Source organism: Rhinolophus sinicus, chromosome 2 (genome assembly GCF_057876585.1).
Source record: "Rhinolophus sinicus isolate RSI-liver-muscle chromosome 2, RSI-T2T, whole genome shotgun sequence".
NCBI lineage: Eukaryota > Metazoa > Chordata > Mammalia > Chiroptera > Rhinolophidae > Rhinolophus > Rhinolophus sinicus.
In genome coordinates this window covers 72,025,620-72,039,124 of record NC_142502.1, presented here as the reverse complement: position 1 = coordinate 72,039,124, position 13,505 = coordinate 72,025,620, and the positions used below count along the sequence as shown (strand labels likewise).

The window sequence follows — 13,505 nt, the reverse complement described above, 5'->3', positions numbered from 1 at the left end:
AAAATCTTGCTTAGTCTATTTTAATATCCTCCTCATTAGCTGTTTTATCTCCGCACTAGTCAATCTTAAATGCAACTGCCTAAATCATATCTCCTCCTGCCCTCAGTAGCACCTCATCAAAAAAATCAAGAACTGTTGCAATGGATCTTCAGATGCCAAAATATCATAAATTACAGGTCCCTTACATTTCAGAATTTCTATTTCTCTTGCCATTAAAATATTGAGCAGAATATCCTGCATTTCTAGAATTAACTTGTTTTTCTCATCAACCAAGGTATTTTCCAACTTACTGTTACTCTTGAAAAACAAAGGAACACATTTTTTATGTATGCTTAACACCTACTCACTCCTGATTGAACACACCAGTGCATATAGTATTGTAAATCTGTTTAACCTGTGAAAAACTCTTCAGCGCATTAGCTCCTTAAATAGAAGCAGCTATATATTGGCGAGGAGTAGGCCCTGAAACAAACTGGGCCAATGATAGTGCCTTTCAGTTGATGGATCCTGGGCCAGTCAAAGCCTTTTCTTGAAATTTTTGAATGTGGGAGCAAATATAACTTTCATTTTCTTTCAGGTGTTGTCTCCTCAAAATTCATAGGTTGAAGCCCTAACCCTCCCTGTTACTATATTTGGAGACGGGGTCCTTATACAGAGGTAATTAAGGTTAAATGACGTTATAAGAGTTGGGCCTTCCTTAACCCAATATATCCGTGTCCTTATAAGAAGACGAGGCATCAGAGCTCTCTTTCCATGCCACGGAGGTAAAGGCTTGTGAGGATGTAGCAAGAAGGCAACATCTGCAAGCCAGGAAGAGGGCTCTCACCAGGAACTGAACTGGCAGTCACCCTGATCTTGAACTTCTCACCTCCAGAACTGTGAGAAAGGAAATTCCTGTTGCCGAAGCCAGCCAGTCTGTGGTATTTTGTTACAGCAGCCTGAGCTGACGGACACAGGTGGTAAAGCTCGGAAGTACGGGTTGCCAGAGGACACATTTCTGCCATGCTGAAGAAGGGGTTCTGAAAGGATGAGCTGAGACAAGTGGTGGGGCGAGTCCTAAAAGCACTCCTGTGCTCCAGGTACTTACACACGGAACGAAGTGAGAACGTCGTCAGAAGAATCCTTTATTCCTTTTTTACTTACTATGCATGAATTACTAAGAAAATGTTTCTGAAATAGTACTACAATTTATGCATTCTAGTTATTAGGCATTCTATACATAGTCATTTTTTGTTTTCAGCATGCTTAATAATCATCTATAATAAGAACCCATTTCTACTAGTTAAAAAGTTTGACTTCAAGACCAATTATCACAAATTTATTATTTAAGCTATGCTGCTGTCTTTGGGAAATGAGCATAAGGTATATTTTAAAACTTGAAAAATATACTGATATTCAAAATTACTTCTTGAAAAATGTATCTTCTGTTTAATTTTGTTTGCTTTTCTATCTTCAGTCCTGTAAAGGGATTCTGTTAGTTGCTCTTTGTCTACACTGTTACTGATAAATATGGACAGAGGAAAACAAAAAAGGGACTCCAAGCTCCTCATCCATGACAGGGTTTCTGGTCTATTTATTCTTACTACGTTCCAACTATTCTTCCAAGTGGGAAGAAACCTGTTTTTAAAGAAAAATTATTTTGATAATCATTTGGATAGAATCAAGGTGGAAAAATGACCAAACTGTAAAGATATGTTTTTGTGACAGAAATGGTCACAATCACATTTTCCCAAAGCAGATACTGTTTTAAGAAAAAGAACTATGGGTAGAGAGCATCCAATATTAATGGCCATGAATGTTTTAGCTAAGTGCATTAATTGAGGCAAAATGGATCTGGAAGAGATGTAATAAAGCCAAACAAGGACATCGGCCTTTAATCATCAGAATAATGCCAGGAGAGCATTTTTTTAGCAACTCCCCAGAGGAAAGATGACGGCCTCCAATAAGAGGTCAATAAAGGAGGTCAAAGAAACAACATGTACACACACACACACACACACACACACACACACTTCTAACACTGAGGCTTCAAAACCTAATATGAATTTCTTACTCTAGCACTTTACATATGCTTTGAAATCAGTCTCAATAGACAGTTCTCCAGTTTCCAAGCAGCCTAATTGTAATTAATCATGTTTCTAGCATATTATACTAGGATAAAACTTTAGAACGTGTTAGGTTTTGATTGGTTTTCCTTATAAATGAGATACGTCCTTCAAAATACATCCTTGACTTGAATTAGTTGCTTAAAAAAAAAAAAGATAAGTAGCAGCTGTAAAACTATAATTTCAATAGAGATAGGCAATCAAAACAGATAGGTGGCCAGCTTCACGGGAATCAAGAGAGAAGAGAGAATCAGAAATTGCCAGTCATTGAGATGAAGATTTACCAAACACAAGCAATGATACAACAGTAAGCTAACAGAATAAAGTCTGTGATGGAACCAACCAGTAAAGTTGTCCTAACTAGTATTCTTTCTTCTTTCCTCATCTAGGAAGTAACATGGTACACAGCAGATTAAAAAATTGGTTTCAGAATAAGACCAGTTGTTATTACTATTAATTGAAACCTAGTTCAAAATAACTGCTGTTTGATTTCTCGCTAACTCTATTCCCTCAGCTTCTCGTTCTTGCTAATAATAGTAACAACTAGTTGGGATAGAATGTCCACGTTAGTTTAAGTTTCTTATTAAATCAATAAAATACTATAGTTATCAGACTGTGACGCATATTATTATGAAACAAGAAAAGGTCAATCTAGACCCTGTGTGCAGGGATACGGCCATTTGTTGTGCTAGTCTCTGGGGAAGAGATAACAATTGCTGCTTTCTTTCTCCAGCTCCCTATGTTCCATCAACACTGGTGTTTCTGTAATTTAACCATGCAAAGCAATTTCCCTTTCCCTGCAATGCTTTTCTCCTTTTAGCACAGCTGGCTTTTTTTTTTTTTTTTTTCCCCTGGTCTCAGTTCAAATGTCATTTCCTCTGAGGCTTTTTCTAGCTTCCCCGCCACCATTTTTCCTAAGAGATCACACTCACACTGGTGCTTCCTTTATGGCAGTTCCCACTGTAGACCATTATTGTGCTTATGAATTTATTTACTTGTCTATCTCCATTGACTAGAATGTAAGCTCCTTGAAAGAGCTTGCTGGTCTAGTTCACTGCTGTATTCTCAGAGCCTAGAACAGTGCCTTACACAAAGTAGGCTTTGTTGGATGGATGGATGGATGGATGGATGGATGGATGGATGGATGGATGGATGGACAAACAGACGAACAAGGGCAAGGTCTAGGTGGTTGATACTCTCCTATCTTCATAATCTTTCATTGCCTCCATGGCCAACACCTGTTCTTTGCCTCCATCATTTCTCACCTGGATTGCTGCAGCAGGCTTCTTAGTGGGTCTGCTTGCTTCTACCCTGGGTCCCCTATGGTCTATTTCAACATGACTGCCAAGATAATCCTCTTTAAAACATGTGAGTCTCTTCTGTGAGAAACCCTGCAATGGCTCCCCATCACTTAGAGTAAAAGCCAGTCATTACAAATAGCTCATAAGCCCTCCTTGGTGTGGTTCCCTCCTTACCTGTGACATCTCCCTCACACAGTCAGCCATAACTGCTCTTGCCTTCCTGTCCCTTGAACATGCCAGGTGCCTTCGGGCATTTGCTCTAAGTTGTTGCCTCTCCCTATAACGTCTTTTTCCTATCTATCTGATTGACTAGCTCCCTCACCTACAGTCTCTTTTCTCCCATGGAACTTATTACCTTCTAACACACTGTACAATTTATTTTTATATTTTATTAACTGTCTTCCCTGCCACACCTCACTAAGAACTGCATACTTTGTTCACCTGTGATTCCCAGGTACCTACAGTAGTGTCTGGCACACAGTAGGTACGGGATAACAAGACGTTACTCTACACATGGACGCATACCAGCAACCAGGAAGAGGGAATCCTAAGCTAGATGCCTGTGAAATTGCTGGCTTTGGGGAACTTGTGCATAACTATCTCAAACAGCAGGAAGTGTTCTGCAAACACTGAAGCAAACTGGCTAGAGCAGTTATCATAATTCTGGTTTTTATCATTCTTACATTCGCTATTAACCTTTTGCCTTTTTACCACAAGTAAATGTTTTTGAAACATTCCTGCTAAGAGAAACCAGTAATGGCTACCACTTATTAAGCACCTAACTACTGTTTAGGATAAATGGTAGAGCTGTGGTTTTATTAGATGGTATATGTGGGGAACAGGAAATCCTGCTTTGGGTGGTTTCTGGATGACAAACCTGAACTAACTTAAGCAAAACAGCAAAATCATTGGCCAACGGAATGCAACCAAGCCTAAGAACGGGCTTCAGAAATGAGCAGAGCTTGGAACCAAAATGCTTCTAGGTCCTATCTCCTCCAGTGTTGATTTCATTCTTTTAAAAAACAAACTGGCTGGGGGAAAGACTGTTAGTTGCCAGCTCAATATCCAGTCTCCCTGTCGTACTAAATAGAACTCTAATTTTGTTTTGCAATATGCCCAGCTGAGACATTTCTTGGCCTCCTTGAATCCAAGCATGACCGTGACAAAGGTCTGGCCTAAACTGAAGTCTTTTTGTGGGACTTCACGGAGTTTCTGAAGCTCCTCAGGAGAGCTCACTTATTTTTAGCATGTTGTCTTTCACCAGTCCTTCTACCTGCAGGAAAACAATATAGCTGGAGTTGCAGCAGCCATCCTACAAGGAGTGAAAGCCATACACTAAGGCTAGCAGAGCCAAAAGACAGAAGTCACCTAGGACATGGATGAAACTGAACCTGCTCTACTAGCCCTGACCAGGTCATAGCCCCTGCTCTGTGCCACGTCCATAGGGATATGAGTTGAAAAGATACAGTTCCTTCTCTGAGCTACAACATAAGTACCTAACATTTATTGCACACTTGGTACGTGTCAGAAACCATCCTTTTGTGCTTTACATGCATTAGAGTAACTACTGATGTGTTCTAGGTACTATTACGTTTATACAGATAAGGGTACAGGCTTAGCAAGGGTAGCTACCCACGGCAATCCAAGGCTGAAAGCTGGGTCTTCTTCTAACTCCATCATCTGAGTGATTCACTACAATGCTATAACTGGTTCCCAGTCTCATCAACAATTATAACTCAAATTTGAATTCAGATTCAAAGGGATGAAACTCTTGCAGATGAGTATGGGGAATACTGGGAGCAAAGGGAAGAATGTCAAAGGTTCCAGCAGAATCTGAGCTTTCCCAGGATGTCAAGAATGACTCTGCATGCACCAAGCAGCAGCAGAGCTCTATGGTCAGGGATCAGAGCGCAGAGCTTGGATTTCCAACAGAAAGTGGAAGAGATAAATGTTACATAGGCAGCTAGATTACAAATTATGTATAGAGATCAATGTGAAACTGAATAATGGAACTGAGGATTGTGCTCATCACTCTTTTAAGCTTGATGTACAAGAGATAGAAGTCTGTAGGGTATTCAGATTTTCACACACTGCTATTAACAGTATACTGAAGCTATGCCAGTCGATATTTAATTAAACACCTGGTAAGATGAAATATACTAGAAAGAACATGAACTTTAAGAATCAGATAAAACTGGATTTCAAATCTTGTGCTGCCATTTATTTGTAGCTTTGGGTAAAGTGCATGCCCTCTCCAAGCTTTAGCTTTCTCATCTATAAATACCGTTTAACTTCATCTAGAAGAGCTACAGAATACAAGTGTAATTTTGTGCGCAGTACTAACTATAGTAAAATTTTACTTAAATATATCTCCCACGGTGTTTATATTGAGATAACATCAATATGAAATTTCTATTTAGTAACAGATACTACTACTCTTAAAAGAATACTGTTGTATGGTAAAGATAAAAAGGAGATTGGAATGATGGTTATTTTGTTTCCTGAAGGGCACATTTTCAATAAGTATTTCTTAAGGACTCTGTTCTATGGACTTTTGGTTAGCCTTTGAAATCCATCTATAGTAATCTCTCTCTTACTAAAGCTAAGTGAAGCAGACACTTTCACAGGATTCTATTCAGCAAATTGTCTCCTGCTACCTTGCTCCTCACCCACCTCCCTATCTCCACCCCTGCTTGCAATGCAGAATTTTAGGCAATATTTAATCTTAGCAAAAAACCTTTAAGTATCTTAAGCATTTAACCTATTTTTGCTTTATCCAAACTTGCCATGTTAACATACCCCAAACAGAACATTTTGGCATGAAAAAAATGTTTTATAAATTGCCTCACTAGGTTGCACCAGAAATAGTAAAGTACCTCTCATAATATCAGCACATGAAGGCTGTAGAGGACATCGAGCTGTTTTTTCCTTTTTACTACACAACAGTCCCTCTCAAACCATGGCATAAAAGCACTTCAAAATATTATAGAGGTTGCTGTTTAGCTCTGAATCACAGAATTGAACTAGATTCCAGACCACCTTAAGAACTTTTTCAGCATTTAGGAATGTGTAATGGTATTTCACTCCCTCCAAAAGCAGTGTTCTCTGCTGATGTTATTAATAAGATCCTGTCAGAGGTTTGGCACATTCATAAATTTAGTGGCAGATTTTATAATACGGCTACCAAGACCATTTCCAGCCTTCAAGAGTTAAGGCTGAAAAATCTCTATTAGCTCTTTTGAGATGGATTTGTACCCAGCCTCAATGTCTTAATAGGAAAAGGCTTAGCTTGGCTCTTTCAGATTTGACTCAATTAAAAAATATATATACCACTTTACTCAATATTATCCAGAAATTAGAGTTTATAAAAACGTTACTCATAGATTTCCCCTAGATCTGATGCACCCAGACTCTAATCATCACCTAGTGTTACAAATGTATACCTTATACAGATGACAAAGTCTAACTCTTTAAGTCCCCCCCGGAAGATAACTTTTAGAAATGAACTAAGTATTTAAGGAAAGTTATACTTTATGTTATGGATTAAAGTAACACAATAGAAACCCATTCTGAGTGTGAAAAAAAGAATACTCTATTATTTTACAGCTACTCTACTAAAGCCTAATTCTAAACTGTGGAATACATCCAATATTTAAATGTACACTCACATAGCTAAGAGGGAGAGTAAAAAAAACAAACTTAAACCCCATGAGCCAAAACCAACCTGCTTCCACTAACCTCAGGTTTTAGCAGATCCCAAGATATAGTATAGTGGGGGGAGGGATCTTCAAGGGTCAAGCTCAATTAAAGCTGAAGACCAATTAAAGCTGTATAATAATTTGCAATATGCCCAGATGCTAAAAATAACACTTTGCTAAAATAACGTCACAACGGTACTTTATACAGCCTTACAGAAAAGAGTCATTTTTGATCCTTACCTAAAATTTGTAAGACTGACCAAAAGCTAAATTATTGGTATATATATGCTACAGTGATAAAATAAGACAAAGCATGGTACAGACTGCTTTATTGGTGGCAGTTAGTACAAGTCAATAAATATTGATCCCCAAAGAAGAACTCTTATTTATCAGCTTACTGGTCCACAGAGAACTGAATGAAATTGAACCAGCTAATTGCTGGGAGGATGAACTGAAGTCAATCCTGCTTCTTGGGAAGTGAAGCCATAGCCAGTTGATATATGGCATATGCTGTTCCTAAAAAATAAAAAGAAATAAAAGAACTTACAAGAAATTCTAAGATTTAAATGTATAAACCTTATATTCCAGCTAAAAGTTGTAAGATAAAGACTGGCAATAAGAATACTTTTATGGAAATATTAAAAAGTATGTTGATAGGTACTGGCAAAATTTAAAATATATATAAATACATTTAGCCTAGTTTCAATATTAATTAACTTCTATAGAAAGTGTTAGATGTAGCACTATAATGTATTTGTCAACTTAATAACATGTGAAAGTTTTAAATAAGATTAAGAACATATATAAAGATTATTTCCATACTAACCTAAGATTGCCTGAGAAACGCTAAGAATGATTCAAAAGCCAATAAAGAAATCAAAATATGCAAGCCTTCCCAAAGTGTGTTATCAATAAAATCAAGGAAGAGTGACATAATTTTAAAATAATCAAATTTAATATAAGAATAGCTAATAACTGGAAATTTTAAACTAATTACCAGAATATCTAAGAAACAGACACATCAGGCCAAAAAGTATTTAGGACTTTATCTTACAAAAGCCCAAGTGTCACTATCTGGTTATTGTCTTTATCCATAAAAGCCTCTTCACTGTATTCAATTCACACCTAAAAAGGCACGTTGGCATGTGTGGGGGGCTTTATCATTAGGGTTTAAATACCAGCTTTTCCACACAGAAGCAGTATTACCTTGGGTAATTAACATAATTTCTTCATCTTAAAATGAAGACATATGACAGACTTAATACAAGGGTGACAGAAATCTATAGTATGTGGCATTCTATCAATCGGATGAGCACACAGTAATCACTCTGATAGCTTCCCTTCCTTCCCCAGAGAGCAATCATTCAAATTCCTAACTTTGCTCCTAGTATACCAATTTGTGTATTCCATTGCTAATACTGACCAATGGACCTGCCCAATCCACAGAAAAAATGTCAAAGCATTTTGTGTATAGTAATAGTATTGATCTGTATAGGTTTTGTTTCTGTCATAATAAAAATGTGTTTTTATTATGCATTGCAGTCAACATGTTAAAAAGCCAGTTATAGGAGATGGGGGTAGAGTGGTTATCTTTGGTTCCTCCAAATGCCTGCGGGGCCACCAGTAGCTCAATGGAAAGCCACTTCTATCACGAGATAATCATCAAACTTTATTGGTTTGTTTTTTTAAAGACACTAAAATGCTCTTACACAATATGTATCAATCACCCTCTTGAATCCTTATATGCAAAGCAGTAAGATCTCAGATTCTGGGGACAGGCTGCCTGTATTAAAATACTGGCATAACATCATGCAATATACAGATGACATTATTACAGAATTGTACACTTGAAACATACATAATCTTATTAATGAATGTCACCCCAATAAATTTAAAACATTAATATTAAAAAAAATACTGGTATAATAAAGGCAATGAAATTGTTAGTTATCCTTACTATTACTTTTCTATAAACCAAGCATTCCAAATATCTTACCGCCAACTGTAAGAAACATGGTAGCTCTATACAGGAGGGCATCAGCTACCCCACCTTTTAGATGCACTGGAATTCCATTATCCTCCTAGGTTAAAAAAAATAATAATACACGTCATTTATTTCAAACTAAGTTCAAAAGACTAATCCATTTCATTAAGTGGCTCCTTAAACCCCTGGAATTAAAATATTTTAAATAAAAAAATTAAAAAGAACTACAATTTTCCTGATTTTTTATTACTACTAATACTACTACTACTTTTAAAATAAGAACTTCTAAAGTCAACATTCCTTCTTTTAAAGTTAATGTGAGATCCAATAAAGATGTTCCCAAGGAACATATAAATTATAAATTTTAAAGCTATAAAAATATACTCATTAAGTTAATCAACTTAATTATTAAAAATATTAGTAATCATCACACTTTAGATTTACTCACAGGGACGATTTTTTTTCTTTAGAAAATGGAAAGGATGTTTTGGTTTATAACCCTGAATTACACCTAGTCCAGTACCTGGCATAAATTAGATATTTAATATACCTGTTAAATATTGCTATTTTATTTCTACGTAGTATTAATGATCCAATCTTTTTAATTACTTGAAATTTTATTTGCAAACAACCAGAGATCACAATAAAATTTTAAAAATCATTGATAACCTAATTACTTATAAAGGTAAACTACTCTGTCCCACTAAGTCGCTGCTCATAAAGAAACCACTATTAACAGCATGGTATATAGCCTTAAAGCTTTATTAATGCTTATATTGTCCTATCTTCTAATTTATATACATTTGTGTTTAACATACAAAATGAGACTATGCTATATAATGGTCTGCCATATATTTTTTTCACTCAAAGCTATCTTTAAAACCATTTTCTGTTAGCCCATTTAAACCTACCTTGTTCTTTTTAATATCTACTAGCACTCCACTGTGCAAAAACATCATAATCTAGTTAGTCAGTCCTCTATTAATGGTTATTTAAGTTATTGGGGTATTTTGATATTGAAATTACAAAATGAATAGCCTCTTTCCTATTTTTAAATACTTATGCTACTATTTCTATAGGAAAGATTCTTAAAAATCGGAGTCCTAGATGACAGAATATGTGATTTGTTTTTAATGAAACTTGCAAATATCCTCTAAAACTTCTGTACCAATTATACTACTACCTAGAATGTTATTAAAAGTATCATATATGAATGTTCCTATGTACCTCACTTGGCTAACATTACCTATTTTAAATCTTTCTAAAATTTTAACAATAGGGAAAAAATATTAACTTATAATTTTAATTTGCATTTTTTATTGATTTGTAGGAGCTCTTTGTATACTGAGATTGACATTTGCTATATTTTTAAAATTTGCTATTTGCTTGTCTCTGTAACCATAACTGCATTTAAAATTTTTATGTCACCAAACCTTGCAATTTTTCTCCTTTACCGCTTGTAGGCTTTATAAAAACTTCCTCAGGAAGTCTCCCCCATCTCTAAGATTATAAGAAATATTCTCCTGTGATGATTACAGTAGTTAATACTGTACTGTAAACTTGAAATTTGCTAAGAGAGTAGATCTCAAGTGCTTTTACAACAGCCACACAAAAAAGTAACTATGTGAGGTGATGGATGTGTTAATAACTTGACTGTGATAATCATTCACAGATACATTACACATCAGATTGTACACCATAAAAAAAAACAGGTATAATCTTTAATACATACAATTTTTATTTGTGAATCATATCTCAACAAAACTGGGGTGAGGGGAAAGAAATATCTCCTACGTTTTCTTCTAATTTTTTGAGAAACAGTTATAGTTACAATTTATCTTTTATATACAATATAGAAGGGATCTAACTTTACTTTCTTTAAAATAGTCAGCCAATTCTTCTAATACCAATTTATTGTATTTTTTTTCCACTGATGTGAAATAACACCTTTAACATATATATTATATATACATATATACATATATGTATGTGTGTGTGTGTGTATATATATGTATGTATGTATGTATGTATGTATGTATTTCTGGGCCCTTTCTTTGGTCTATTTGTCTATTCCTATGCAACTACTCCAAAGAGTATGTCCAAAGAAAGTAAACCATCCAAAGAAAGTGTCATGGACCTATCTATACACCTTAGCCCTCATTTATTCTGCTTTCTTAAGGGCCTCCTGGATATAGCAAATGCCCAGTTAGCTGTCAATGGGCAGTTTCTTATTATTTTTTGCTAATACAATAGGATCACTAATAATCAGACATCTCCAGATTTATTTAATTTTTATCTCTACCTTTTGGTAATCCTATCATTGCAAGTAACAATCTCTTATGAAATATTTCAGTACCTGAAATAGCTTTTGTTTCTCTGGAACTTTATTTTCAATCTGCCTGCGTGAAGCAGTACTTATGGTCCTCTGGGTAACCTGGCGAAGAGCCTGAAATGGAAAAATCCATACATATTAAATAGACTTATGGCTTAAAGAAACCTTCAAAACCAACCATGTTCAATCTTCAAAATTATAAAAGATGGAAACTGAGTTAAAACATCCAATTTGTCAGTAATAAAGTTATAAACTAACATCCAGGTTTTCCAATATGTTGGTCATCCACTGCTCTTTGTATTATATTCTGCAGTCTCCAAAAAGCACATTCAAGAAGCAATTCATGCTGATTCTGAGCAAAACAAAAAAACAACCACCAGGATCTTTACCTAAATTGAAACCAGTACCATTATACAATCTTTGAGGAAAACATATTGACATACAGGTATTACAAAAATAAAAATGGTTACAAAATACACTAAGCTCAGGTTTTCATTTAACATCCTACCATATTATTAAACATCTATTACTCGATAACAAATAAACTCGCATGATTCCTACTTAACTAAAATGCTTCCCTCTTTAGATTTTTCCTTAAACGCTAATGTGCAAATCTTTTTAAAAAGAGACTTGCATTATACTCGTATATCCAATTGAATTAAATAATGAAATAAACATTATCAGGTGAAGTGCTCCACTTTATAAAATAAATGATATACCAAGAAACTAAGGAAAGCCTTATTGAGTAATTACAAAAGGAAAATAATCAGTGTTACATTTTTCTTCTCTTTTCAAAATTTTAGGAAAATATTTCACATGCTCAGTGGAGGTGTGAAGGTCACTGCATAACCGCCCGAAGGAATCAACACTAACTACACTTCCGCCATGACTGCTCCTCAAGTCCCACTCAAAATTCAACTTTGATTTTTAAACTGCCTTCTGATGCTCAAAAAGCTCAGAACCACAGAAACTTAAACCCTTTCAGTACAGGGGCACATTCCACCTGGACCAGGGTTTTACTCACATGACAGCTACTGAACTAACTCATCAATGACCCTCATAGTTAGGAGTGGAGACGAACAAAACCAAGGCTTGTCTACCCGACAATCCTCTGGTCACCTTCCCAGCCTCTTTACTCCCTACCTCCACCAAGTACAGCCTAGAGAGAGGGGAAAGGGAAAGTAAAGTCAGTAGAAAAGGACACAGAGCAAGGTGACTTAAGAAGCCGCCCTCTTCCTCCCTTCTTCCCTCTTAGCTCGGCTTTTCGGTTGGCCGCGGCCCCTTAGCCTCCGCTCCCAACGCTCCCGCCCCACATCAACACTGCAAAGCCGAGAGGGGCCTCACCAGCAGATTCCGCAGCATATTGACTCAGTTACTGCCCACCAACCGCGACAACTGATCACCGGAGAACGAAAATCGCCACGCCGGAACCGGAACTACCTTCTGGCATTGCGCGAGCGTCAGTGATCTCAATATTTCCGGGAGGAGGAGGGAACTGCTCTAACCATAGAGAGCGAAAGACAAGCGAGAGCGGCAGTGCGGATGTGGCCGCTCTAGGCGGCCGGCCCTCACGGCCCTTGAGTGCCTGACCAGTCGGATGTCATTCCGGCGGCTAAGGCTGGGGTGGGAACGAACGACTTTTGAGACCAGAGAGGTGGGAGTGACGTATTAAGTACTCTTTTACCTAGCTTAGATAAAATTAATGTGAGGACAGGCTATCCTAGAAAATCAGTCTGTATTTTGAATGAGAAGGCATAAAACTAAGCAATCTTTAAAGCATTGTTTAGAGGCTGATGGGTTGGCCAAACTAGAAGCTGTGAAACTGGCTGAAATATACAAAACAAAAAGCTATCTCCTCTTACACGGATACCATTTTTCTCCACCGAAGAAACTGGTAGGGCATTATTATTCCTTGTGCTGAGAAAATGCTGTAAAGAGCTACGTCGGGATACCAATTTTTATCCTGTACCTTTGGATGCTGAACTCCCCATACAAGCAGCTCTTCCAGTGTCCTGAAATTGTGGAAGCTGTTTTCAAGTTTGTGTCTGGGAAAAGGCTGAAAAGAGGGGAAATTTTTAATTGGGG

General features: G+C 36.6%; 1 protein-coding gene across 1 annotated transcript; it reads right to left on the bottom strand.

Moving 5' to 3' along the window:
* Window positions 1–7,416: 7,416 nt before the first annotated feature.
* On the bottom strand, window positions 7,417–12,920 carry COX7A2 (cytochrome c oxidase subunit 7A2). Its single transcript, XM_019729607.3, has 4 exons — window positions 12,765–12,920; window positions 11,445–11,534; window positions 9,101–9,185; window positions 7,417–7,620 (listed from the first exon to the last, which is right to left on the bottom strand). Exons 1-4 carry the CDS (start codon window positions 12,780–12,782, stop codon window positions 7,562–7,564), a joined length of 252 nt encoding a protein of 83 aa, XP_019585166.1. The 5' UTR covers window positions 12,783–12,920; the 3' UTR covers window positions 7,417–7,561.
* Between the last annotated feature and the right edge of the window lie 585 nt (window positions 12,921–13,505).